A 27878-nucleotide genomic window follows, 5' to 3' on the forward strand; every position below is an offset into this window, starting at 1 on the left:
GAGAAAACTTCGGGGATAATTTTTGGGTTTTATTTTATAGGCAAGGAAAACGAGGACAAGAGAGGTTGTTCTGAATTTTTTTTTTTTAACACACTTTTGCGGAAAGTAAATGCCAACGGATGGCTTTTCTTTGCCAAATATGTCTCTTCGTCGTTTCCTTATCTTCACTCAGTGGTTTTCCACTTTTCTGCCTAATATCCTTGATACCCTGAAATTTGTTAAAGAAAGAAAGGTCTACAAATTTAAATTAAAAATGTTTTGAGATCCCAGAAAATTCCTTAAGATTAAGCGGTATTATATGTGATATTAGAAAAAAAAAAAAAATCTTCAACCTTAGAGAATGTTCAGAGATCCTGTGAGACTAACCATGTTCCGGTGACAATGCCTCTGGTGACAGAAAGGACCAAGAGGCTGAGGCACGTGGCAATGTCCTGGGTCCCTGTTTACTTTTTGTGTGAACTGCTTACCTTTCCTAGAACAACTGACTTTGGGCTGGCCTCTTTTACCCCAAGTACCTGAGCACAGCCCGCACGCGGTTCCTTCCAAGGAATACAGTGAATGGAAGGGGGTTGAAACACAGGATCCGTTTAATCTGTTGCCCAGAGAGGTGAAATCCAGGGCTAGGGAGAAAGCACGTTCAGATGGATGGAAAACTTTACCAGGAAACAAAAAGTAACTAAAAAGTACTTAACTTTTGAAAACCATTTGTGAAAGTCCAACATAGAATGAGCCACGGAAGAAAATGAGGAGACTCGGGACAGGGAATATTTGACTTGAGTCTTTGTCAACTTCACATCTTTGGCAGAGTTGCAGACCCTTGTCTCCTCTTCCACAGGGACAGAAAATAATTCCATATGGGAACTGATCCATACGAAGTCAGAAATAGAAGGACGGCCAGAAACCATCTTTCAGCTGTGCTGCAGGTACTACTGACTTCCAAAAAATACAGCCGATGGGAATAAGGCCGAATTACGCTGTCTCAAAAAAGGGAGTTTAATTTTAGTGCCCTCCTGAATTTTGATGACTTCAGGTTCACACCCAGCCTCCCCCGACACAGCAACTGTGCCTGTAATAGAACACGTTGATTAAATATACATCCAAATCTTAGTTCCCCAAGGCACTTCAAGAACCATCACTTTTCACTCTAAAAAGAGTGTAAGTGAGGAGACCACAGAGCCCACAGGCTGGGTAACTCGCTGCTGGTCTGTCCTGAGATCAGGTGACACCGAAGGACCAGGGCACGTGGGGTTGGAGCATGACACTGGACGTTACTGCTGTTTTCTCTTCTCTCTTCACCAGTGACAGTGAGAGCAAAACCAGCATCGTCAAGGTCATTCGATCTATTCTGAGGGAAAACTTCAGGCGTCACATAAAGTGTGACTTACCCCTGGAGAAAACGTGTAAGGATCGCCTGGTACCTCTTAAGAACAGAGTTCCTGTTTCGGCCAAGTTAGGTGAGAACTTTGCCGGCCTTGTGTCTATTCAGAAAAACATTCTGAGCTTCTCTGCAAGGATGTATGTTCTTGTAACACGGCAGTTAAGTCCTCCTCGCGTTGTACATTCCCCGGGGGAGCTCCGTAAGCTCTGAAGCAGACACCCGAGTCCACAGAGCGGTGCGAGGAGGTGGTGGCAGTTGTTTTCCTTTTGAGATACCTAAACTGCCTCCTGCTCCCAGACCTTGTAGTAAACTGTAACCACTGCCAAGCCCAAGGCCTCATCTTCCCTCCAGCTGACACAGCTCAGAATCACCATCTCACCTGTTTCTTCCACCGAGATGGGGGTGGGGGGGGGCGTGCTTTCATCACCACCATCATCCCGGTGCTCAGAACGGCTCAGGGCATCTAGAAAGTCAGTGCTTGAAGAACCAAGATCTTCTGCTTATTCTTATCCGCTCAGTGAGTCAGCAAGTAAACATTCCAAATCATGCTTTTCTTCAGCTTTCTGCTTGCTTTGTAAGATTTCAGTGTTTTCACCTTCTTTCTACATTAACTATTTTGTTAGCATCTTTGATCTTGTGTGTAGTCTTTTAAAATACTTGTCTTTATTTTGGTCACAATTTGACCTCTTCAAATTTACTGCATACTTTCTTTTTCTTTCCCTCTATTGCCAAAATAAGCTATATCCATCAAAAACGCACTTATTGTCTATAGAAACCTCACAGCTGGGAGCTCCCCTTTTTCCTGCAACCCAAGAGTGAGGAATTAAACACACACAAATGATTATTCATATTAAATCCCTGAAAGTTGGCTAGAAATGCCAACAGAGGCCGTTGTCATGAGTGATAAAGGGCATTTTTCTACTTTTAATTGAGCAGCAAGGGAAATAAGGGGAGACAATAGGCACAGCAATGTGGTAGAATCTTGGTTATCAAATTACAAAGCACTTTAGTGAAAGAAAGGAACATAGGTTTTATTAATAACTTTTTCATGTATCCATTGGCAGACTAAGAATCCTAGCCCTTGTCATAGTTTATAGCTTGTTGTTCTGGCTAAACAACTGAGCTCCGGTAACTGGTCATCTAAAAATGCCAAACCCTCGAGGCACCTGGGTGGCTCAGTCGGTTAACCGTCCGACTTCGACTCAGGCCATGAGCTCACGGTTCGTGGGTTCGGGCCCTGCATTGGGCTGTGCACTGACAGCTCGGAGCCTGGAGCCTGCTTCGGATTCCGTGTCTCCCTCTCTCTCTGCCCCCCCCTCTCTCCTGTTCTCTCAAAAATAATATTTAAAAAAGTTATTTTAAAAAATGGTCATTAAGAATAAAAATGGCAAAACCCTCCAGCATAAAATTTCAAAAAACCTATGTAAAAAATTGGCAGTATCTACTTTTTTTTTTTTTTTTTTTTACCCAAGTCCCAGGATAGTTGCTTATAGAAGTGAGATGGTAAAATCTAAAGGGATTAAGATGTTAGCGCTTGAACGCGCAATGCCGAAATTACACATTGTGGAGTCTGTTTCTCGATCATCGAAGGGAAGCGTGATTTTCTCATTGCAGCTTCCTCCAGGTCCTTAAAAGTCCTCAAGAACTCCTCGAGCTGCGAGTGGCCCGGCGAGCCCAGCAAGGGCAGCTCCCTGGACTCGGACGAGGGGAGCCTGAGCAGCAGCACGCAGAGCAGCGGCTGTCCCCCGGCTGGGAGCTCGCAGGACTCCCCACAACCCCCACCTGCAGGCCCGGCTGACTTGTCCCCCGGCCTCATCAAAGAGAGCGACATTCTGAGCGACGAGGACGACGACTACCATCAGACCCTGAAGCAGGGCAGCCCTACCAAAGACATTGAAATTCAGTTCCAGAGACTGAGAATCTCGGACGATGCGGACCCGGCCGACCGGCGGCCCAGAGGCGAGCAGCCCAAGCTGGTCCGCGGGCACTTCTGCGCCATTAAACGAAAAGCCAACAGCACCAAACGGGACAGGGGAACTTTGCTCAAGGCACAGATCCGTCACCAGTCCCTCGACAGTCAGTCTGAAAATGCCAACCTCGATCTCAGTTCTGTTCTGCAGCGAGAATTCAGTGTCCAGAGTTTAACATCGGTGGTCAACGAGGAGTGTTTTTACGAAACAGGGAGCCACGGAAAGTCATAGGATTTCTGTCCGACGCAGGTTAAATGGCTTGTTTTACCTTTAAACTGGTGGTAAAGTGGAAATTGCAGAAAAACTATTCGTTATTGGGTTTTGTGCAGCATACGTTTTCCCACGAGATAGTTGTAAAGATTTAAGTTATTTTAATTTATTGTAGATCAGAAAACTAGATTAAACTGATCAGAATCTGTAAATTACTTAGTTTATATCCCTTTTGAGCAGGTATCAAAAATGACTTAGGATCCTTAAAATTGCAGTCTATTTTAATTTATGTGGAAAAAGATGGAGTTGTGATTAATAATTTTTAAAAGGTTATTTCCCCCCCCCCCTTCCCCAATCCTCTGGGCATTTTCTTTGAGCTGTTAGTTTTTGCTTTATTTAAAGCATATTTATTTTAATGTGGGTAAGGGGCACAATGTGCAGATACTTCATTTTTGTAAGGTTGTAATAGATGCTGTTTATACTGAACATGTCCTATCTATGCAGTATATATATTAAAAGAAAGCTTGTACTGTATGTTATTTGATTATTTTCTCTACCGAGTTGTACAGTAAAAGGGAAGTCAGTCACACGTGGTCATCGTATTTTTATTGTCCTTCCATAGTGGACCAAAGAGTGTACCTCTGAGCAGCTCAACTTCGGGAAAACCAACATCCACAAAAGCTGCTTGCCACCGAGGTGGCAGCTACCGTCGGGATCTCTCCTTGTCGTTCTCTCTTTCCTGATTTTTGCTTTTATTTTGCTTGAGTTCTTCTCTGAAATTATAAGTAAAGAGGTGTGGGTCTTCATCACACATTTTCCGGTACACATCACAGAGGCTCTTAAAATGGGAGACAGAGAGCTGGCTGGGTCGAAGGGTAGGGTCCACGTCCGCCAACTCTAACAGTTTCTCAGTGCTTTCCACGCGCTGAACTTCAGGGAATAACATCCTGAGACGAGAAGATAATCAGACTGACTTGGGGAACTCTGTAAGTCATGATGCCTCCTACTCTCATTTGAAAATGACATCGTTTTGACAACTGACCACCGGAGGGGCTGGAAGAGACAGCCGGCTGGCTTGGCTGCAGGGCTCCGAGCCAGTGGGGAGGGGTCTCGGTCTCGCCACCAGGCAACAGGTACGAGGGACACTGAAGGCAGAGCTAAGGTGACCTGTGCCATACGTCCCCGTGGGAAGGTATTTTCCACAGCTCTGTCAGTACAAGTATCATTTAAGGTGACATCTGCTCAGCTCCGTTCTTAATGTTTGATTTGCCTCATTTTTTAAAAAATTGCCACCTATCTTAATATGAAACTTGTCTAATTTCTCCTCTATAATTTGAACTTAGTCTTGGGAACTCTACACCCCCCAGAAAATGACCTTGACCTTACTACGCAAAGTCAGAAAACCGGTGAGGTGAAAATGCAAACAGATCATTCTTTTAGATTTACCTTGAGGCATCTTTAAAATTGATTTGAAGTATGTATTTTAAACTTCATCTAACCAAGCCAGACCACTGTTTTAAAATGAATGACAAAACTGACTGAAATGTTGGAAAGCTACCCCTGGATTTTTTTTTTTTTTTCTCAACAGTTGGAGGTTCTACGGAGCTCAGAGGTCATGGCCGGCTGAGATGGGAGTTTTCCTTACAGGCTCATGGTCCTGGAGTGAAGAACTCCATGTTCCCTACAGTGTCCGGGCAAGCTGTGATCTCCGGGTTTCAGTTTCATATCAAGGAGGGGTTTGATCACTCAGGACCGATTTGTGGGTGTATATGACTAAAGGACACCAAGAGGTCCAAGTGGGTCACGCTATTTGGGGTTCCTATCCGCATAGGGGACTGTGTATATGAAATGAAGGGGCCCATCACTTAGCTTGGAAACACAAGGGCCAGCTCTGGGCTCAGGCCAATTTCAGGATTTCCAAAAGTAAAATGTGTTTTGTGATTTTTTTTTTCCCCTCCATGAATCAGGGCCGTCACATAAAACTGTCCGTCACAGCCTGTGTGGAGCATCCGGGCAGGGGCCCTCGGCCTTCATCGCAGCCAACACCGGGCCAGCTCCGTTCCTTCGGTCTCCGCTCGAGAAGCAGGACCTGTGCGGTGATGTAAAAATCCTGGCCTAATTGGAGTTCACAAACGGCAAGCCCAGGATTGAACATCAGTCCGCTCAAATCCTCAGGAGTGAGTTTTCGGGGACGGTTTCAGGATGCAGCTGGCCAGCCGTACCTGAAATACGTGCTGAGGGGACACTTCGCAAAACCAGAAAAAGAAGTGGGGGATTTTAGAAAATGGGAGATGCAGGCCTACAAGGCCAGGCCCAGTTTTTATTTTTTTTTTTTTATTTTAAAAAAAATTTTTTTTTCAACGTTTTTTATTTATTTTTGGGACAGAGAGAGACAGAGCATGAACGGGGGAGGGGCAGAGAGAGAGGGAGACACAGAATCGGAAACAGGCTCCAGGCTCCGAGCCATCAGCCCAGAGCCCGACGCGGGGCTCGAACTCACGGACCGCGAGATCGTGACCTGGCTGAAGTCGGACGCTTAACCGACTGCGCCACCCAGGCGCCCCCAGGCCCAGTTTTTAAACACACACACACCTTCCTGCCTTACTTGAGCCGAATTAAACATTTTCTTGGCTGCCACCAGACACAAAATACCACTGTGCTCACTTCAGGGCCTTTGGGGGCACGTGGACTGTAAGCCACCACGTTCAGGCTGGGTTTGCGGACAGTGGCCACGTGCATGTGCAGAGCAGCGAGCACGGAGGAACAGGGGCTCCCCGTTAAATAAAATACGCTGGCGTGAATACTTGGTGACGCCGTTCTGGCTGCTCCAGTGTTAACCTACCTTCTAGTTCTCATTGTGTCATAGAGCGACTTGATGGAAAGAAAGCACTTAGAAAACCCAAGTAGTGTGAGAATACATTCGGTCTTCATTCCACGTTTCTGACACAGAGCTTTTAAAACCTTTCAATTTCCGGATGGGGTGATAGCATATTTGTGATTACTAATAAAACTCCTTTTCAACCATACCTGAGTTTATGCTACTGGGGGGCTCCTGGCAGGTCCCCCGATAGCTTCAGGAAGGGGACAGGTGCCAAAGGAAACAAGCCTGATCAGAAGGTTGGAACTTTCAGTCTCACCTCCCCCACTCCCCCCGGCCCCCCCGGCCCCCCAGGGAGAGGAGAGGGGCTGGAGACCAAGCTCCATCACTAGTGGCCAGTGACTGTACCAGCTGTGCCTAAGGGAACATCCAGAGAGCCCTTAAATGATGGGGTTCACAGAGCTTCCGGGCTGGTGAAAACAGTGAGGTGCTGGGAGGGTGATGAGCACAGAGAGGAGCCCTTGGCTCCCACACAAACGTCGCCCTACATCTCTTCCATTTGCCATCCTTGAGTTCTGTCCTTTATGGTAAGTTGATAAGTGAAAGGGTTTTCCTGAGTTCTGTGAGCCATTCCAGCAAATTACTGAACCCGAAACGGCAGGGGTAGGAGGTGGTCACACAAATCCCAGAAATCCCCAATTCATAGCCTGTGGGTCAGAAATACAAGGGGGCGGGGGCGCCTGGGTGGCTCAGCCGGTTGAGTGTCCGACTTCGGCTCAGGTCATGATCTCGAGGGTTGTGAGTTCAAGCCCCGCGTCGGGCTCCGTGCTGACAGCTCGGAGCCTGGAGCCTGCTTCGGATTCTGTGTTTCGCTTTCTCTCCGTTCCTCCACCGCTCATACGCGATCTCTCAAAAATAAACGTTAAAAAAAAAAAAATACAAGTGGCAACCTGGGACTTACGACAAGCATCTGAAGCGGGGGTGGTCTTGTGGCCCTGAACCCTTAACCTGGGGGGTGTATGCGGCTCCACGTCAGTGTCAGACCTGAACTGTAGGACGCCGGCTGGTCGGTGTCACGCATACAGGTCAGAAGTGTTGAGCGTAAAAGTCAGCTGGCACGGTCGACCCTGACGGAGGACTCCTGGCCCCCGCAGGGCAGGTCATTACCGACCTGTGGCTGTTTCAGGCTGTACTGATGCTGGAGCAATGTGTCCGTGGCCCCAGGGTTCAGTCACAGTCTTGCTGTTTCCTCGTGGCAGTCAAGCTTTGCTCACCTTAAGAGGACCATTCACAGACAGCTTGAAGAATCCTAAAAACGAAGTTCTTAATCTTTGAAAGTATTAGGATTTTAGAAAGCACGCGGCTGAAAGGAAGAAGGCATTCTTACCCCAGGCCTCGATAGCAGTATTTCCTTCGGAACTGAAATGCGTTCTGCACGACTCTCTCCACCAGCTTGAATGGCTGCTCTATCCTGGGCCGCGTCAGGGGCGTGAAGTGCACCACGCCCACGTCCACCTGCGTCGTGAGCAAAGGTACGTCACTCCGTGGCACGGGAATCTCGTGACTAAAACAACTCATCTTAGTAAAACACAGGTGGATGGGTGGTTGACGGCGTAGTTTTCGTAAACCTTTACAAGGGCTCCGCCTTCGTCCACTGTGGGCAGGTGAGTTGCTGCACTTGGCATTGAGCTCAGAGCGATCACGGTTGCGTCTGCTCTGTAAGCACATCCTGTAGACCTGTGCTTGAGGATCACTTGATCTCAAAATGGAGTTTTACAATGGCCTTTTCAGATCAATCCAAATAATCATTAAAGCCAGTAGGCAGCTAACAGCTTTAGAGGGTTTTATTTAGCTCTGGAATGAGAAAAAACAAGCTGCAGCAGCAGTTCTATGAGGCTGGGCTTCGAAACAGAGAAGAGAAGGCAGATGGCCCCCCAGGGACCACTTAGTGCTAAACTCCCCAGAAAGGGAATCAGTTAGGACACCACTTATTTTGCAAGGTACAGACACTGATTAATCAGCTGTACTGAATTCACGATCGTCATGTGCACATCACTTTCGGGAGCAACTTTAAATGCCCTGGGAGGTCCAGGCAGGATTAAATAGGAAATGGAAACCACCAAAATGTCACTGTGTTGGTCTATAATATACCCTGTCTTAGTCTAAAACTGGGCTCATGGTCATTCACAAGTATATATTCAGAACAACAAAGGAACAATAGTATTAAAGTAAAGACGAAGACGGAAATGGAGTCCGAGCAGTTGCCACACACAAAAATGCCCGACAGAGACCATGGCCTGACAAGTGGGAAGTGTGTTCATAATCTACAAAAGCCTTCGTCTCTGAGGAGTTGTTCAATTTGCTGCTTAGAACATCACACAGACTCTCAGAGGCTTAAGAAAGTCTAGCAATTTATGGAGGGGGGTGGTACCACTGCTTTTCAAAAGGAATTCATTCTATATTTTTTAAAATTCCACAGGGGTTATCGTGTTCTCCTGGGAGGCCTTGCTTCTAAACATCCTTGTGGCTCTAAAACTCCTCAAAATTGGCCTGCAGTCTGTGAGGATGGAGCGTTTTCAGGGTGGAGGGGAAGTACTCGCATATGACGTGAGACCGCGTGGACGGGAACAGAGAAGGCGTGCGTGGACCGAGAGTTATTCCACTTCAGGGAGGGACTATCTAATGTTAAGTGTTCTCATTAAATTTTAAGTTTTTCGTATTGTGTTCTCTGTGTCGCTTCATCAGTTTCTCCAAGCTCAGCAACAAGTACTGTAGAAAACAAAGGCTTGGTTAAAAGGCCAGGACTTCTGTAGACGTGCACAAAAACACCAACGAACAGGGCCCAGGGTGTTGGAGAGGGCACTGGAGAGGATGAAGACTGGGGTGGGGGTGGCTTCGGGGTGGACAGGAGCACGTCAGTCATCAGGGAGGGAAAGATCGCTTCATCTCAAAGTGTGTCTGTGGCAGGAAGAAGAATCTGAGCGGAGGACAGCGGAAGAAGCCAAAACACTATAATGACTTTAAAGGTCAAAGCCTCTGCTCACAAACTCTGAAAGATCCATCCCCACCTTTCCTCCTATTTATCTGGAACGGAGAAGTGAACCCAGCTGTCCAGGAAGGTTCTAGGCCTCACCCCATCACTCTATAACTCTATACTTCTCCATACCACTCCCCCCCCCCCCCCCCCCCCCCCCACTGAGCCCACTGGCATCCGCCCCTCTCTCTCTGCCGGCCTCCAGGACTCCACTCTTCACAGCCCCCAGCTATGAGCCAGCAGCCTGCCTGTCTCCAGGGAAGCTCAGCTTTTAGCAAATGGGGTACAATCTAAGCCCCAGCCAAGCCCAGGCCATTATCAAAACTCTGTCATGTTCAAATACAATAAAGAATAAAGGCACCGATACAGGGATAGATGCATTCCCCTTCCAGTACAGAAACTGCCACCTCCAGCTTCTCTGGATTTTAAAATTTGGTGCCACCTTTTGGGGGCACCTGGGTGGCTCAGTCGGTTAAGCATCTGACTTGGGCCCAGGTCACGATCTCACAGTTTGTGGGTTTGGGCCCTGCGTCGGGCTCTGTGCTGACAGCGCAGAGCCTGGATCCTGCTTCGGATTCTGTGTCTCCCTCTCTGGTCCCTTCTCCACTCACACTCTGTCTCTGTCTAAATAAATGTTAAAAAAAAAAATTTGGTTTTCTTTTTGCCCAATTTTATTTCTTTGAGATACAGTTGGTGTTTGCAAATATAGAAAATGTCTTACGTTGGTTTTCCATAAAGTCTTAAGCCCTGTACAAATACAGCAGCACCCTAACTGTAGCGGACTTCTAAAGATCGAATGTAGTTCTGATAGCTGAGAGGGCTAATGGTATATCCCAGCTAAAAGAAAATACCTACTCACAATCAAATACAGTTCTTATCTAGTGGAGGACCCTCAGAAAATGGCCCTTCCAGTAATGTGTCCTGCTTCCCTGCAAGACCTCCTGTATCGCCCTCTTTTCCACCCCCCACCCCCAAAAGCACTTTTCGGAATTACTGTGAATGATGGAGCCCATTGTCTCTAGAACTACAGGAAAGCTGCTTGGTAACTAGGGTAACAGATACGAAAATGCTTTTTACTTATATTTGAATGCTTATTTAAAAATTGCAACCATTATTTTTCCTTCCTTGAAGTTTAACTCTATTAAAGGGCTTCATTACAACAAAGCAACCAATACGTAGGCACTAGATGCACTTAACAATTCTATTTTATTGTTGCCAGCAGCTTTCCAAACTCAGTCTATCAGGATACCAAAATGACCTAAGAAAATTTCAAATGAAAGGATTTGTAATGAATCTAAAATATCTGCCTCTCAAATCCACTCGAGCATCAATGCCGTACCAAGCTGAGATGATGCTTCTCAACATCAGCAGCCGGGGCTGCACGAGGCTGCAGGCTGAAGTTCCATTTTCCAGACCAGCGTGTCTAGGGTGTGACTGGTTATGACCCTGCGGGAGACCTGGGATAAGAAGCCAGTAAATCTCCAATCTCAGACGTTGCCAACTCAGATCCCGAATCAACAGGAGAACAGAGAATGCTGAAGAATGTGCCGCCCAGCTCTTGCCGGGGAATCCTAACAGGGCGGAGAGCTACCTAACTACCCCGGGAAAAGGCACAGAAAACAACAGGAGCCATTCCCTAAGAAAGGGCCCTCCACACTTCTGATGGCATTCGAGACCATTCAGGGACAACCCAGTAGAAAGGGAAAATGTTTAGGAAGTAACAATTTACAATTGGCTGAAGTGTAACCATAACTGGGAGAGAACAGAAGGGCGAGAGAAAAAGGGCTACAGGGAATCGCTGAGAAGCCTTCAAGAGCAGTAAGAGAAGGGTTCAAAGGTCAAGGTGGTACTGTCTCAGATTAGCGTAGCTGGGAGTGGAAAGGGTCTGGCTGGATCCTGCACCCACCAGTGTCTGACTCTTCAGGTCCCTGCACTGAGCTAACGACAGCCTCCAGTCACAACTTCCTCCGACAAGGGTGACAGAGCGGCAAGTCATTAATGCCTAGGATACTAGAATTACACGTTTTGTAGAAAAACACTTACAAATACAAATGTCTATCAAATTTCCTATAATTGGTTTATTCTGCCTGTAATCTTTGTCCCAAGGCCAACCTAAGGACAGAATTTCAGTTTTAAAACCTTAAAATACAAACACTTTAACAGCATTCCCGGTATTCTGAACCCAACGTACTCGACATAGGCTGACACACTGTTATACCTACAAATCTTTCTTTAAAGTTTATAATTTGTGGGGCACCTGGGTGGCTCAGGTCATGATGTCACAGTTAGTGAGTTCCAGCCCCGCGTCGGGCTCTGTGCTGACAGCTCAGAGCCTGGCACCTGCTTCGGATCCTGTGTCTCCCTCTCTCTCTGCTCCTTCCCCCCCTCATGCTCTCTCTCTCTCTCTCTCAAAAAATAAACACACACATTTTTTGAGTTTATGATTTGTATTTTCTATAACAGTATTAATTTCTCTAGAAGTTCCACCCCACCTTTTTTTCCTCCTTTATATTTTTGAATGTTGTTTTTTCTCTTCCTCCTTGGAATCACAAAACAGTCACAGTACTTCCTCTCAAAGCATGAGCACGAAGGACAGTGAGCTGGGAGTGTGATGAGGAATTAAGGGTAAGAAAGACACACCCACGTGGGGGGAGCAAATGGAGAGAGTGCTTTACAGTGTAAATTATGCATGTAAATGTAGGCATGTCAGTAACTGTATGTATGTAAATTGTGCCTAGTGTAACAACAAGAGCAAGATGAGTCAGGGTCTCTTGGTCCCAAAATAGGGAACGGGTTTCAGGGAGGTGAATGCTTAATTCTAAACAAAGCACAAGAGGGACAAGAACAAACACTGGATTGAGATTTTCTGTTACATTTAACTTGGAGTTCCTGGACGATCATGGGGAAAACCCCTAAAACCATGAGCTTTCCCACCAACCATGACTTTGGGGTTTGTGAAACAGCATCTGGAGGGGCCCTGCTCTCTGGGGCCGCAGGCTGGTAGCACACGGGGCCATCACGAGGGCCCAGCCTCTGCTTTCGCAGTGCCCCAGTGCGATCTGTTCTTCAGGGACAATGTCAATCCAGGCGGACTCACAAGACACTCAATGAGGACTGCTGCTCTCGAAAATATTAATATTAAAAGACTCATAAATGAACACAGATGCAAATATATTAATTCACAAGGAGCCACGCTGCCGAAGAGACTAGGGGCTATCTTCCAGTTACCTTGTCACTACCTTCCCCTATGTGCATATAAAACGACAAAAACTACCCCTAAATGCAGGTCCCGTTACTATCAGAAGACCACAGAGCAACACGGATGGGAGCAAGCATATACGGACTGGTGGCCGCCATGGTCACTGGTGTCTGCCCTGAGGGCCTGACCTCTCACTGGCACAGGTGGGGCCGGACTCTCCCGGTCCATGTGCCACGAGCACCCAGACCGCCGCGTTCCTTGTGCTGACGTGTTGTTCCTTTAAATATCCTCATGTTGTCTGGCTCTTCTGGTTTCTGACTTGAAAGACATTCTGTCTTTAAAAAAAAAATTTTTTTTAATGTTTATCTTGAGGGAGAGAGAGAGTGCGAGCACAAGCAGGGGAGGGCCAGAGAGAGGGAGACACAGAATCCCAAGCAGGCTCCAGGCCCTGAGCTGTCAGCACAGAGCCTGATCTCGTAACCGCGAGATCATGACTTGAACCGAAGTCGGACACCTGACCGACTGAGCCACCCAGGTGCCCCGAGATATTCTGTCTTTTGAAAGGCAGATTCTACAGCTGCTAGATCTCACCCTTTACCTGCTTATCTTGCTAGTTTAACTCATGGAGCTCTGGGGTCTCAGAGTCTTCCCTATATACCTATCACCAGAGATTAAAAAAAAATAAATAAATAAATGATTCAAGGTGACGCAAGCTTTATAATCTGGCAAGATCACAAAGTCCTCGTGGACTCACCCAGGGTGCCAGAGTGTGGGCTGGGGCTGGGATGCAGGACACCTTGCTGGGCGGGGGGAGGGGGGGGGGAGGGGGGGAGAGAGAGAGAGAGAGAGAGTCAGTCACAGGGAAGAAAGGCAAAGAGGAACAAGGCAAGAGAAGCAATCGGTGCCGAGGGTCAGGCCTACAGAAGGCCATTCAGCCCACAATCTTGGATATGGCCGGTAAATGAGGAGGTTTTAAAGAAACCCGTCCTGCTCTTCAAAATAATGTGCAAAGAGGATGTAACAAATACATGTTTACACTGCTTATTAGACTGAAAAAATTACATCCATCTGCAAATGTCACCACAAAATCCAAAGATAGTCTTAATATTCTAAAATCATGTGAGGAAAACGGAAAACGGGTCCTCAGGATCCCTCCTCTGAAGACATGAAAGGGAGAAACAAAGCGTAAAAATTAGCTAACAGCTAATAAACAAATGTAAGTGTAACTTACATAGCCCGCCCCCCCCATGGTTTGCTCTCTGTGCTTTCGGCCGCCCCCAGGCAACCTCAGTCTGGAGGCAGAGCACCCTCCTCCTGCTACAGTGCCAGAGGGTCCGAAGTAACCTACCACTATGTCACAGTGCCTACATCACTCACCTCCCTTCGTGTCACCACGCAGGCATTTCGTCAGCTCACATCGTTGTCATGACGATGACCTCTTACTGTACAGTAAGATATTGAGACCTCACACACCTTCTCTTACAGTATATTGTTACAAGTGTTCTACTTTGTCATTAGTTGCTGTTGTTAATCTCTTACTGCACCTAACAAATTAACCTTTAGGTATGTATACACAGGAAAAACACATGGTATATATTGGGTCTGGTACTCTCTGCAGTTTTAGGCATCCACTGGGGGTCTTAGAACATATCACATGTGGCTAAACGTGGGGGGGAGGGTAGTACTCTATGCAGAAACATACACCTGATTTGCTATAAAAATCAAAAGAATTAGGCTGGCTTCAATGGACGTTTGAGAACACACGGAAACCATGAAAATAAATCTTCATTTTAAACAAAGTCCTTACTACAACCCACTAATCTGTAAGCTACCAATCTTCAAAGTTAAAGTCTTCAGGCTAGCCTGAAGCATTATTTTAAAACTAAAATGACCATAAAGATGGAGGAAAATGACGAATTAATCCTGCTCATAGCTGATACTACTAATTTCCTAAGACTGGGTCCGAAGAAAACATTATTTTAAGATTAACTCAAATCACTTTAAATCTGTGGGACGGGAATAGGTAACCACTTTTTCTTATGCTGCACTTTCATTATTTTCAAAGCTGAACAGAAAGCAAATAAGAGAAGACACTGTTTTTAAAATCAGAACCCAGACTTTTCACTGGAATTAAGTGGGCAGCATTTTATACATGCCGTGAGTGGGCACCATCCCAGACCAATGAAATAAGAGCCGTGGGGCCTGGGCCTCGGGCTTTTTTTAAAGCTACGTGATGGCCCTGTGTGGGCAGGGGTGAGAAACACAGGTCTGCTGAACCTCATACAAAAGTATGTATTGTTGTTACTTCTAAAATACTCAATTATTTGGTCTTTCAGAGAAAAGAGAAAAGCTTGTCTGACTTTCAAATGATCATTACGAAGAAAAACACACTAAGGAAATCATATGCAATTTTTTCTTAAAAATACCTACATGAAAACATTTTAAAGAAAACAGATGGACTGCTGAGTCACTGGACAGTTACTCAGTCACGGACTCTGCATGAATGTGAAGTGTTTTTCTGTAAAGCCATGGAGATGTCGGGTTTTTTTTTGTTTTTGTTTTTGTTTTTTTTCACCGTTATCCAGATTACCACAGAAAGAAAAGACTCATTCTAATGAGATTTACAAATACATTCTTCTCTAAGTGGAGGCAGGGAAGTGCTAGGGGTGTACGAAAGGCTTCAAAAATCACGGTACCCTGGGCCCGCGTCCCATTCCTGCTATGTACTCATTTTACAACCTTACTCAAGTTACTTTACTTCTCTGGGGCTCAGTTTTCTCATCTGCAAAATGAGGACTCCTACGACCTCACAGGGTTGTCTTGAGAAGCAAGCAGCACAGCGCCTCAGGCAGTATCTGGCATTACAGGAAACGGTTTTATGAACAGTAGGTATTAGTATTAGGCCCAAATGACAAAACCGAAGAGGGACAAAATGACTTAAAACTGCAGTCTCATTTAGAAAGGATACAATTATACTTTTAACCATACAAAGGTATAGTTTGTTTATCTACTCAAAACTAGCTTCTGAATTCATTCAACAAATACTTACCTGTGCCCTTACTACTCCTGGCACAGGAGACTCAGCAGTGACGGGGGACACACAGAAATCCTTGCCGTGTGAGGTTCTTAAGCCAGGGAGTTAGAGGGGCTCAGAGGTGGGGGGATTCTTGACCTATTGTGAAGTTTAGAAACAAGATGATGTGTTAATTAAGTGGATGTTGGGCATGGAATCCAGGACGCCTTTAAGACCTGGGACGTGCCAGTTGCCAGGGTGAATTTGGCATCAACGGACGTGGGGAAACTGAGGAGAACAGGGGTGGGGAAGACCGGTCCTTGTCCCCGGTAGGTCTGAAATGTGTGTAAGTGATGTCACATTGGCACTTGGATATATAGCCGGGTGTTCAGGGGAGAGGGCCAGCGAAGAGGCATGAACTAAGGTAAAGATAAGATTTATCTTCAAAACCTTCTGGGCTTAAAAGGTTACTTCTCTTACAACGTGTCCACAGTGGAAGCAGAGGAGGTCAACACGTTATACTTCTCTATAAACTTCTATGTTTCCATCTCTTTTCGTACAAGGAATCTTACACCTTGATTAAAGGTCTGTAATTTGTGAAAATCATTTGCACTTCAGAAGTTTGTTTTTCTAGAAGAGGCAGTTAAGATTTTATAGGAGAAGGGCTCCCACCAAGGCAGAAGAGTAATCAGAGATGTTCTGAAAATGGAAAGAAGGCGTCCTTATCCTGGAGGCCGGAGCTGGGAGCTGGCTGGCCCCTCCACCTGCCATCGGTCAGCCTCAGCACAGGTCAGTCCATACTGTCGACCGTGGCAAAAAGCAAACAAGGCGAGGTGCTAAAGGGATCTGGTGGGTTTCTTCCGATACAGCAGAAATAACAATGCTGGTTCCGTTAGTGCCTGAAATTCAACTCTTCCTCACCCAGTATTTACGCAAAGAACTGCTCAAGTATTTCCATGAAACAGAAGAAAATAAGTTTACATATTAAGATTACAATACTATGGCTAAAAAACAAATCCACAGGCATCAGATTTCTAAAAGAAGAAAAATACCTTGCTAAATGCCAGACTCAGAAAAGATGAAAACGAAACAAAAAAACAAAAAATCAAGAAAAATCCAGATAATCAAAATGTGCATTTTATTATTTACGGGTTTTAAAGAAATGGCTATCATCTGATATAGCTACAATACGTGGGAAATAAAAAAGTCTATTATCAGAATACCTTCTTTATAAAGTGGTTCTGAATTTATAGCTTGTAGAATTAGAATCAGGGAAGGAAAGTAAAATGTGAACTCAGAGTCGACAGACATGAAATGTGTCTGTATTCAAGGTGTCAGGACCTCAATATTTGATTTCACTATTTCATTGAATATGCTCCACATCATTTTGGTGTAATTTCTTCACATTTTCTAAAAGCTCTAATTTGTTAAGTTATACTCCAGAAATCTTTCTCAGTGGAAGGAATAACAAAAGAAAATTCAGGACACGCCCCGTCCCTGACCCACAAAATACTTGTAGATTTACTGGTCAGAGTCTAGTCAACAGGGTTCCTTTTTCTTTTATTGAAAAGATGCATATTTTGAAAAGAGTCTTTTGGACATCTTTTTGAAAGCTACCAATTTTGTGACTCTTGATTTCAGACGAGTCACAAGCACCAGCATAAAAAGATCGTCTTGACTATCATTTGCAAAGCACAATCTAGTTAAAAATATTTCAGACCATATCCTTTAATTGGGGACATAACAAACTATCTTCCAACACAGATAAAAATTCAAAAATAAATTATAACTGTGGAGTGCAACATAATATTAAAGGAAAAGAAAGCCTTTTTGTGAGCACGCGAAGAATTCCTCCTCTGTACAGTGACACAAAAGCATTTTCAGCTTTCAGGTTTCGACAAATCCTGTTGTAACAACAACTCCCTCCCTTCCCCGCCTCTCCTTTCTTAATTCTCCCACAGCTCAAAAAATGAGATGGGGAACCTGGTATTTATCTTCTAGCATCATCAGCAGTCTCTACCTCAGATTCCCATGTTGGTCTTTACGTGCGAGTTAACTTGGCGGAGCTCTGTCCCTGATGCTCACAGGCTGGACGGGAGCCTCAAGTGTGGCTTCTCCGCCTCGAGCAGCTTCGTTTGAAGACAACTGACAGAAGGGGGTTAAGACACTGAAGGCTCCTGACAAAAGGTATGGAAAATGAGAGGCTTCTACAACGCTCAGAAATAGAAGTAGAGACCTTTAAGTGTTTAGTTCGAACTGTAAGTTGTCGGGCTGTTTTTAAAGTAATAGTTTTGTTATAAACAGATCTTGTCTGGAAAACTGACTTTACGTTTTAATGAAATCCACTGCAGACTTTCTGTTGGCAAGTAAGTCCATAAAGTTAACACTCACAGGCTCTGTTCTGCAAGCAGTGTATTCTGGAGCCCTGAGAGACCTGTGTATTTAGAACTAAGTTTTTACATGCAATCCCTCTGCTGCTTCTGCTGGATTTCCCTGTATTCCACCACCACCACCACGGAAACAAAGTATGCTTTTATTCCGTACTTACTTACGAGATAGCAATGTGAGAGAACAGGCCACAAACTGTATCATACTTGTGGCTGGAGAGGAGAAGAAAATTCATAGCAATATAGCTAAGATGCCAGTATGTTTTTACAAAAGGAACAGAAATAGTGACCTTCATTGTGGAGAACAAATTTTTTTCTGCAGAAGTTCTCCGTGCAGAAGAAAGCACTTAAGATCCGATATTCAACAGTGAGCAGGCACTATGCTAGCTGAATGCAATGTCATATTGTTTACGCTGATTCTGGCTGTCTGTAATTTATCACTGCCAGTACGTGTTAATTAAGATGAACAAGCTGTCTGCAAGCCTGAATTACACTGAAATTTATAAAACGTATTGGTTAATGGGAAGAAAAAGGTTATAATTGGGAAGCTGAGCATAGATTGATCAACACATGAAGGTTACTCAACCCAAGTAAAAATAAAGAGGGAAAGGAGATGCTCTTAGAGCATGTTAACAGCAATCTCGATGCCGAAGAAACCATAAGCTGACAAAGGTCTGGGAAGGCGGTAATTTAGGGAACTGCCTGGAATCTGAAATGTTAAAACCCAAACCTGAAAACAGCTATTACGAAACTATAAACATGTGCTTCATTTTTTTTTTTTTTTCCTAGAAACTTTATTCTGTGCTATTTTAGTGTCAGGTATGAAAAGAGGTTTGGAAAACAGAAGTGAACCGTACGGCTATGCCAAAAGCCGAAGTACTCTGATGTGTCTGTAAGTCTGATGCTTAAGGATTTAAAGTTTCAGGGAAACCCTTTCCTAAGTTTGTCATATTTTAAAGCTATGAACAAAAATATACGAAGCAAATTTAGACAGCCCAGGATTTAACTTCTTAGAGAACCGATGCTATAACTATGTTAAGTTTGTACTTCTGATATAGGCACGGATTAGTATTACTTCAGCTATTTTACAAAAGCCAGGCATCAACCTCCTTGGGTGAGTCTCTGAGGCTAAGCTATTTGCCCCATTAATGTCTTGTGAAGTGGTTCTTTTTTTTTTTTTTTTTTTTTCCCCCTTCGTGGGACAGGGAGTGGATAAAATTGACAGTTAATGGCGTTCTCTGCCTGCAGATGTAGCGTTTTCTGTGCTTCCCCGGAGGCACACGGAGAGCATCTCACACTTGAGTACTGGGGTGATGGTGGGGGAGGCGGGAACACCCGGACACTGTTGCTGAGACCTGCGTGGCCATGGGGGGTTTACCACCTCAGTGTCCTTCCCAATCAGGAAAATTGATGACGCACAGTTATATCTATGGTTTGGTTCAGCTCTAAGATTCTACAAAAATAAATCAGTTCGATGAAGGAAGAAAAGAAAAAATATTTCAAATGTTATTAAATAGCAACTGTCACATGACAGAAAACAGCATGCTAATCACAGTGTTGATTATAATGTATGGAGTACTTTCTAGGTGTTGGATATTGTTCTCTAAGCCCTTAAATGCATTTAACTCTTTGATATACATACTATAATCCTATTTTCCAGAAGAAAATACTAAAGCAGAGAGAGGTTCTGGAAAGTGAAGATTTGAGCCCAGTATTTTGGATTCAGAGCCCCACACTGCCTTTTGTAAAATATATGAATCGTGACAGAGCCACTCTAATACGTCATTCAAAAACTGATTCAGAAACACAAAAAAAGTTATTACTGTATTTCAGAAACCATTAGACTTCCCTCAAAGAAGGCAGTAATTACTGCCAGGGTAAAGCACAGCCAAGCCACAAATTCGGTGCGGTCTTTACTCTCTTCTTAAGAAAATGTTAAATTATTTTTGGTATTCTTTCACATACAACAAAGGATGTGGTTATTTCTGGCATGTACTTTCAAGATTCAAGGTCACTACCGAATCCGTCAGAACAACCGGTTTTACGGCAGACTACTTCATCTGGGTCAGGGAAGGATTCTGGTCCCAGCTAGAAAGGATCTCACATTCTCACAAGCAAAAGACACTGGCCTAATTGTTCCTGCACCGAGCGTCTTGCACCTGCAGTGAAACGAGTGCTAACCTAGATAAGGATTTTGTAAAAGTTTATTAACAGGAAATTAGGGATAATCATGCCTGTGGCTTTAACTTCTTTCCACGAATTTCCTTTCCTCCTTAAACAGTTTACTTGGGTTATGTGTCTGACACATGGTAAGTGCTTAATGAATATTTTTTAAATAAAATCATTTTTTGAATACTTAAAAACTCTACTAAGATTTATAAGTCAGTTTTTAATTTTTAAAAATGTTTTTATTTTTGAGAGAGAAACAGAGAGACAGAGTGTGAGCAGGGGAGGGGCAAAGAGGGAGGGAGACACAGAATCTGAAGCAGGCTCCCAGGCTCTGAGCTGTTAGCACAGAGCCCGAGATGGGGCTCGAACCCACAAATGGTGAGATCATGACCTGAGCTGAAGTTAGACGCTTAACCGACGGAACCACCCAGGTGCCCCTAGAAATCATTTTTAAGAGGTGGACTTAAACTATTCATTTCTCCCTTATTACCTATTATTTTAATTAGAAATCATAGGGTTTAAAAAAACCTGTAAGCTATTAAAATTCTTTATCAGATCCTACAACTGGAATTCGGTATGTCAAAATCTCCCAAGAAGGCATCATCATAGACTTCAGCACAGTTTAAATTCTAAAAAGAACAAAGTGGCCACTTTTCGAGAACCACCCATCTGCACTCAGGAGAATGACCGGTAGTCTCTGAGGGCCTGGCGTGAGCTTTTCTCTTGGGCTGGAGTGTCCTCATCTACTGCGAGGCCCATTCAAATGTGTTCCTGCTCCCACCGTCCGTGGAAACGTAAGCCTTTTCGTTAGCCTTTCTTTTAATCCCGGTTTGTCTTCCTTCCCTAGCCTTTGTTACTTGGTTCTCTGCCGCACAGACAGCATTACGGTTTTGACCAGGGGCCATCATAATCAAGCAGCAGGTAACGGGGGACCAAGATAAGGTAACGTCATGGCATCCGCGGGTCTCCAGCTCCTGGCCTTCGTCCTGGCTCTATCTGGGGTGTCTGGAGTGCTCACGGCCACTCTGCTGCCCAACTGGAAGGTGAACGTGGATTCGGGCTCCAACATCATCACGGCTGTCGTGCAGCTGCAGGGGCTGTGGATGGACTGCACGTGGTACAGCACCGGGATGTTCAGCTGCACCCTCAAGTACTCCATTCTGTCCCTCCCCATCCACGTGCAGGCCGCACGGGCCACCATGGTCCTGGCCTGTGTCCTGTCCGCGTTGGGGATCTGCACTTCCACAGTGGGGATGAAATGCACTCGCTTAGGAGGGGACGGAGACACAAAGAGCCACGCTTCTTTTGCCGGAGGAGTCTGCTTCATGGCTGCAGGGGTCTCTGGTTTGATCCCAACCGTGTGGTACACAAAGGAGATCATAGCAAACTTCCTGGACCTGACGGTTCCAGAAAGCAACAAACACGAGCCCGGAGGAGCCGTCTACCTCGGATTCATTTCGGCCGCGCTGTTGTTCGTCTCCGGCATGATTTTCTGCACTTCCTGTATGAAAAAGGCTCCGGAAGCTTGGCTCTTTGCAGCCAAGCAGCGGCATACCTCCGCCAAGCAGCCAGAGGGCAGCTCCGCGTACAACCTCAAAGATTACGTGTAAATGACCGTGTAACGCGTATGGAATGTTTAGGTGCCTGCTGTGGCTTTCGTCTTTTCGTTTTAGAGGAAAACTATAAATGAGGTCATTTAAAATGCCAACAAACTATTGTGTGCAATTAGATCCGTTTTAAGATTATTCTTCCATTCCTTTTTTCGTGTTTTATCCAGTGGTTTATAACTGAAAGAGGTTCTGTTTTAGAAGGCAATTGATGGGGTTTTTTTCCTTTTAAGATAAACTGTTGACACATCTTCTGAATTGTTATTTAGTTGGATTTTATAAAAGAACGAAATTGCCAAGTATAAAAAAGCGCCTTTCTCTGTGTTAATCCAGGGTATCATCTGCTTTTGCTGGCTGTTGGTAACCACAGGGACTTGCTTCTGTTTTCAAGCCTGCTCTTTGACCATGAGGGAAAGAAGAGATGTCCATCTCTCTTAAGTGTTGCCCAAACCAGCCTCCCCAGCTTCCCACCTACCGTGACCTCCCTGCTTCCTGTTTCATTTTAGAAAATATCTACGTACGTGTCCAAGAGCCAGCGATAGGCTATTCAAAGATTAGGCAGGCAGAACTAAGGAAAAGAAACTGGTAAATGCTACCACAGCAAAGCAAAACCAAATCAAGCGCAAACTGAAATCTCCAGGATTGGGAGGCATTAAGTACAAAGTAAGTGACAATAGTAACAGTTTGCTTTACTTAGAATGCTTAAGAAGTGCGGTCTTCTGCTGCTAGCAAGAGGATGCTCCAGATTCCGTTCATTTATCCTACAACCCAGAGCCCTCTCCCTCTCACTGATGAGTATCTGGATGATAGAAGTTACTTTAAGTTGTCGTTTTTTTCTCAAGTTTGATTCACGTTAACAAAAACATTGCTGTTCTCTTATAAATGAGCTGCTTCCAGTAGTAAACAGAACAAAAATTAAAGTATAAAGAATACTTTAAAAATGTAAGTTAATTTGTGATATGTAATCCAAATATCTTAACAAGAAAATAAAAACTGGATTTTCTAATGCACAAAGGGGACAAGGCCCACTATTGTTTCTAATAATTCATTAATTTAGGCTTAGTCATTGCTCACCATAAAATGGTAAAGGGGGAAAAAGGATCATTTCTTTGCACATCAGTAACTCAGGAAGTGTGAAGAATATCTTTTAGGTGACTACATATTTTTCATTTGTGCCTACAGAAGTAGAGACTAACACGTTTTATACCTAGTTTACTCACTCTCTTCTGCAACAGTGTCATTGGCCATTAATAGGATGGCTACAATGGAAAGGTATCATTTCATCCGGGAATCAGGAAAAGACAATATTTAAACAGAAGCTTAAAGTATGGATTTCTTTTGGAGGGTCAAAATATTTTCTAAACACATGTATACTAAAAATAACTGGTAAAAAGTATTTTTATGCAAATTAATGTGACCAGATTGGTTTGGCACCTGTATCTCTCTCCTTTTGCTTACTGGGACTGGCTTTATATGCAGTTTCTGTACCTGATAGTCCTATGCTAAAAGTTCACCGTATGTGTTCTATATAAGTCTATACATACTCCAAAAAATAATTTTTATTTTGCTCTAGAATATTTTCTTCTTAAATAGGCACAGGGATGTTCTGAACTCCAGAAAAGCAGCCATTTCCTACAAATAATGGCCGAATTCTATCCAGACTGGACACAGCAATGATGAAATGGCTCGGAGTCCCTCCGTCCCTCCAGACCGCATCCCTGCTGCATTCCTCCATCCGGAAACCTCCCACACTCACCCCTTCCTTGCCCGCCCACGCTCCGACTCCTCCTTCGGGGTTCACGCGGGACCTCCTTTGTGACCCCACTCCTGACTCCCTGAGGGTCGCTGCTTCCAGCCCTGTACTCTCTGGGAATACGGTCTATTCAAACAAGTTATTGCATCTCCGACTAGACTCTGAGACAAGGTACCGTTTTTACCTTTGTAGCCTCCGTAACTTGCCTACAGTGCTTACGAGGACGTGCCAGTCCTTCCGGGACGTACACGGACTGGTTTAAACCTCAGGAGGACTCTAGGAGGCAGGCACTATTCCTAGCACAGAGGGCAACTGAACCAGGGGAAAGTACGGTATCTCACCTGCCCAACGGCAGGCAGCTGGTAAGCGGAGAGATGGGATTCAACCGGAGGGAACTGGCCCTGGAGTCAGACCAGGTGCCAGCCGGCTTACGCAGGGCACAAGGCTGCGCGGCGCGTGTTACTGAATCTAGGTCTTGGTCCCCTCCTGTGAAAATGAGGATAGAACGGCACCTACGCACACACGGGCTGTAAGGATTCAATGACAGGATGTGCACACAGCATTTGAAGGGGCGGGGGGCGGTAAGCACGCTCGGGACTTTCTTGGTCTACACCAGCATTTTCCAAAGCGGGGTGGGTGGAGCCTGCAGAGGACACAGGGCAGCGCCGGGGGCCGGCTTTGGTCATCACAGCTGGGGTAGCGGTACTGGGACCCAGTGGGCGGAGGGCAGAAATGCTATGAAATACCCTACAATGCCTAGGCAACAAAGAATTTTCTAGCCAAAAATGTCAATTGTGAGCAGGTTTAAAAACCCTGATCTAATGTATTTGAATTCTATTTAAACATTCATTTTAAAGAAAATAATAAAGTTACCAAACCAAAAGAAAACACCAGAAAGCCCCAGAATGTCCTGCTTATTTTACCTACAGAGCAGATATATGTGTATATGTGTGTGTGTGTGTGTGTGTGTGTGTGTGTGTGTGTGTTATGACTGAAGAAATCAGCGAGTAATCTGGGCAACAACATGGGCAGGTGAAAGGGTCATCAGCACACTACCTACACATGGGCAGGCGCAGGCTGGGGTATAGACAGATCCACTTCTGGATTCAATGTTTTCTCATTACATCTTTTACTACCATATTTTTAGCTACAAGGCTTTAGCATAAATTCACTGTACTGACTTTTGAGATTTGTATCATAGGCTATAATCCCGTGAACCTGTTGCAATCTCTTCATTACCTCCGATAATTTTTTAATTCACTTCACTGCACTTTATACATACATGAATGGGTCACCTGCGAAAATGTAATTTTGTTTCTTCCTTCATTGGGCTTATAATACTTCTTGTTTATTTTAGGGGCGCCTGGGTGGCGCAGTCGGTTGAGCGTCCGATTATTCTTGAGTAGTTATAAAAACATAACTTGTATGAAGGTAAATTGTAATAATAAATATCTTGTTTCTATCCAACACTAACTTGATTTTTAAGAAGGACTCTTGTACTTTAATTATAAAACTGGATTTTAGTTTACACGTTTATTTTTATTTTAGACTCACTCTCAAAAAGAATTTGAGGCTACTTAACGATAAAATTGCCGGCATAATAAGAACAAAAACAATGATAAAGGTGAAAGACTAAAGTTACAAAGAAGAGAGATAGGATGCTATTAAATAATTCTGTTTGAAGGCTACTAAAGGAATTACGTATGAAACTTAGTTTAGAACTTGGAGCAACCAAGGCACAGAAGGCCACATGAGGCGTCTGACGGCAGTCTCGGGCAGGTGCCTACAGAGGCTAGAGAGGCTGCCGGGGGTGCTGCCTAAGCTCCCACTGGGCTGTGTGTCCGTCCCCAGCTGCTGTGAGTGCAGGGCGCTCGCTACCAGCTCACACGTGCGGAATTGCCTCCCTTGGTAGACTAGGGCACCACTGCTCCTAGGAGGTGGCCGTGAGCCAAAGACTGACCACACACGTGTAGAACATGCCATTCCCTCGACGGAGTCTGTGGGACAGTTTGTGCCCCATTGCTCCCCCTCTCCCCGCTACCCTCTGACCCAGTGAGACCAGGCTGACCCTGCTCTCCAGGCACAATATTCCTGCTTAGCTTTTCTGCCCCCCTTGCTTTACCCTGCTTCCCTCACCCTTCTTCTGAGAACACTCAATACGGCACTTTCATAAAAATTCTCATCTCAGTCCCTAATTCCAGGAAATCAGACCTAACACAGAAGAATATTAGTTAAGTAGAAAAATATGTCCACAGGGTTCTCAAATATAGGGCAATATTCAACAGAAATAACATCCTCACTATCTGATTTCAAAACACACAAAGGCATGAAAAAATGGCTTTCTTACGTGAATCCACCCATTTTACGAAGATCAAGATTACTTCACAAAGAAGTCAAGGCCTCAGTAGCTGTCAGCAAGGATGGCTGAAAGCTTCTAAAATGTGGTCCTCAAAGGTCAGGCATGGATGCCTCAAGTCGTGACCTTTTCTTTATAATGTCACGGGTATATCGTCGTTAATTCTTCTAAAATTGTATTGACAATATGCTTTAAATCTGTCCCATACAGGGGTAACTTGCTCCACATGCAGTACTCCTAATAGGCAAAATTAGATATAAAGTATATGAAAGTCTTAAAACTTAAAATCTGTATCAGGATATACCAACTTAGTCCATAAATAGTTGTTTATAATCAGAATAACAGTGATCTTCCACTGACTGCCTCCAAATGCATTACTTCACGTTACTTCTCAAAACAATCCTTCAAGGGTGACATTACTGCCCCAATTTGGGATATATTAAAATTCAGCCTATTGACCTGACCGAGTTCTTGTAATTAGGGACACTGGAATTCCAGTACATCTAGTTTCCTTTAAAATACCTCTAGGGGCACCTGGGTGGCTCAGTCGGTTAAGCATCGTCTGACTTCAACTCAGGTCGTGATCCTGCAGTGCATGAGTTTGAGCCCAGCATCCGGCTTTTGCACAGAGCCCGCTTCAGACCCTCTGTCTCCCTCTCTCTCTCTCTCTCCGCCCCCGCCCTGCTTGCACTTGCTCTCTTTCAAAAATAAAAATTAAAAAAAGCATATAAAAAGCATTCTATTTATTCCGCCAGAGTATGCTGCCTCTATCGTATTAATCAAACGAGCCCATTGCAATTCTCATTTTATATCCAAGCGACCTACCTAGGTTTGAGGATAGCATAGTGGTTAAGACCCAAAGCCTATCCATTCTGTTGGGAGTATGTTAGATTAGAAGCCCCATGACCAAAATTTTAAAAAGAAAAAAAAAAATGACACAGAATTTTGAGGATCTAGCTAATAGCTTAGTATTTCTCAAATTTGATTAATGTGCAGATCGGCTCAAAAAAATTACTGTAGAACTCCAGAAATACGTGGATTCTTCAGGGTTTAAAAATGTCAGCTTGAAAAACTTAAATAAGCTTTATTTGCTCATGGAAGCATTTTTCAATTGTGAATCTGCACTGTAAAACATTTTGTCTTGTAATTGGTAAAATAATTTTATGAACTCAATAGTGAAATGAAAATACAAAATTTTAAAAATTCTGACTTTATTCACTAAAAACTCCAGAAGTTTAAGAAACACTAGAGTAAGTCAATTTGACAAATTTTATGAATCTAACCTAGGAAGTTGCATTTTCTGTAGATAGAAAAGAATTTTGGGTTCAAATTTTGGGGCCTAGAGAAGTTAATAAAAATAATGAGTTTGACAAGAATTTAGGTCAACTATTCTGAACAGGATTATTCTAGTTCATGGAAGTAAAAGCCTTGCCTTGATTAAGTTGGTTTGTCTAAAGACCAATAACCAGGAGGGATTACAGATTCTCCAGAAAAATTCTAAGGTGGTATAAATACGTTATTGAAATATCACAAAAGAAATTCTCGTATCTAATTCTCAGGGTTGGTTGAGAAGAAGTACTGACTTTTAGGAAACTTCTTTGAGCATCTATAGAGAATTAACCCCCCTCTCTAGACTCCCCAGCGAACCTGCCTGTACCTCTATTCTAGCACTGTTTTTCACTTGTGTTATGAGTTATTTGTGTTTATGACTTTCTCCTCTTGTATTCAGAAAGGTTTAGCCATAGGGTTAGGCTTGTGCCATTATTTTTTTTTTTTTTTTTAATTTTTTTTTTCAACGTTTTTTATTTATTTTTGGGACAGAGAGAGACAGAGCATGAACGGGGGAGGGGCAGAGAGAGAGGGAGACACAGAATCGGAAACAGGCTCCAGGCTCCGAGCCATCAGCCCAGAGCCTGACGCGGGGCTCGAACTCATGGACCGCGAGATCGTGACCTGGCTGAAGTCGGACGCTCAACCGACTGCG

General features: G+C 44.3%; 3 protein-coding genes and 1 long non-coding RNA gene across 11 annotated transcripts in view; 3 read left to right on the forward strand and 1 right to left on the reverse strand.

The window, feature by feature from the left end:
• TIAM2 (TIAM Rac1 associated GEF 2) overlaps positions 1 to 4092 on the forward strand; it is a 111766-nt gene extending 107674 nt beyond the window's left edge. For all 5 annotated transcript variants that reach the window (XM_058735741.1, XM_058735742.1, XM_058735743.1 and 2 more), the window contains 3 exons: positions 836 to 923; positions 1300 to 1454; positions 2993 to 4092. In XM_058735741.1, coding sequence (XP_058591724.1) covers positions 836 to 923; positions 1300 to 1454; positions 2993 to 3579 — 830 coding nt within the window. In that variant the 3' untranslated portion in view covers positions 3580 to 4092. The remainder of the gene's footprint in view (positions 1 to 835; positions 924 to 1299; positions 1455 to 2992) is intronic.
• A 57-nt stretch (positions 4093 to 4149) lies between these two features.
• The window catches only part of TFB1M (transcription factor B1, mitochondrial), a 64726-nt gene continuing 40997 nt past the window's right edge, over positions 4150 to 27878 (reverse strand). For both annotated transcript variants that reach the window (XM_058735752.1, XM_058735753.1), the window contains exons 6-7: positions 7764 to 7891; positions 4150 to 4505 (exon numbers count right to left, since the gene is read on the reverse strand). In XM_058735752.1, coding sequence (XP_058591735.1) covers positions 4262 to 4505; positions 7764 to 7891 — 372 coding nt within the window. In that variant the 3' untranslated portion in view covers positions 4150 to 4261. The remainder of the gene's footprint in view (positions 4506 to 7763; positions 7892 to 27878) is intronic.
• LOC131515082 (uncharacterized) lies at positions 7885 to 9092 on the forward strand. The gene is made up of 2 exons (XR_009263423.1): positions 7885 to 8687; positions 8856 to 9092. It is a non-coding gene; the product is annotated as an uncharacterized LOC131515082 (long non-coding RNA).
• Positions 17419 to 24887, forward strand: CLDN20 (claudin 20). Of its 3 annotated transcripts, XR_009263422.1 has the most exons (3): positions 17419 to 17809; positions 21026 to 22448; positions 23379 to 24887. XR_009263422.1 is itself a non-coding variant. In XM_058735756.1 (2 exons), the coding sequence occupies exon 2, from the start codon at positions 21129 to 21131 to the stop codon at positions 21786 to 21788; it is 660 nt and encodes a 219-aa protein (XP_058591739.1). In that variant the 5' UTR covers positions 17419 to 17809; positions 20734 to 21128; the 3' UTR covers positions 21789 to 24887. The 3 variants fall into 3 exon arrangements, 2 of the variants coding, with proteins under 2 accessions (XP_058591739.1, XP_058591737.1); XM_058735756.1 differs by having other exon boundaries at positions 20734 to 24887; XM_058735754.1 differs by having other exon boundaries at positions 21026 to 24887.

The sequence above is a fragment of the Neofelis nebulosa genome, chromosome 6 (assembly GCF_028018385.1).
Source record: "Neofelis nebulosa isolate mNeoNeb1 chromosome 6, mNeoNeb1.pri, whole genome shotgun sequence".
In the NCBI taxonomy this organism is placed as follows: Eukaryota; Metazoa; Chordata; class Mammalia; order Carnivora; family Felidae; genus Neofelis; species Neofelis nebulosa.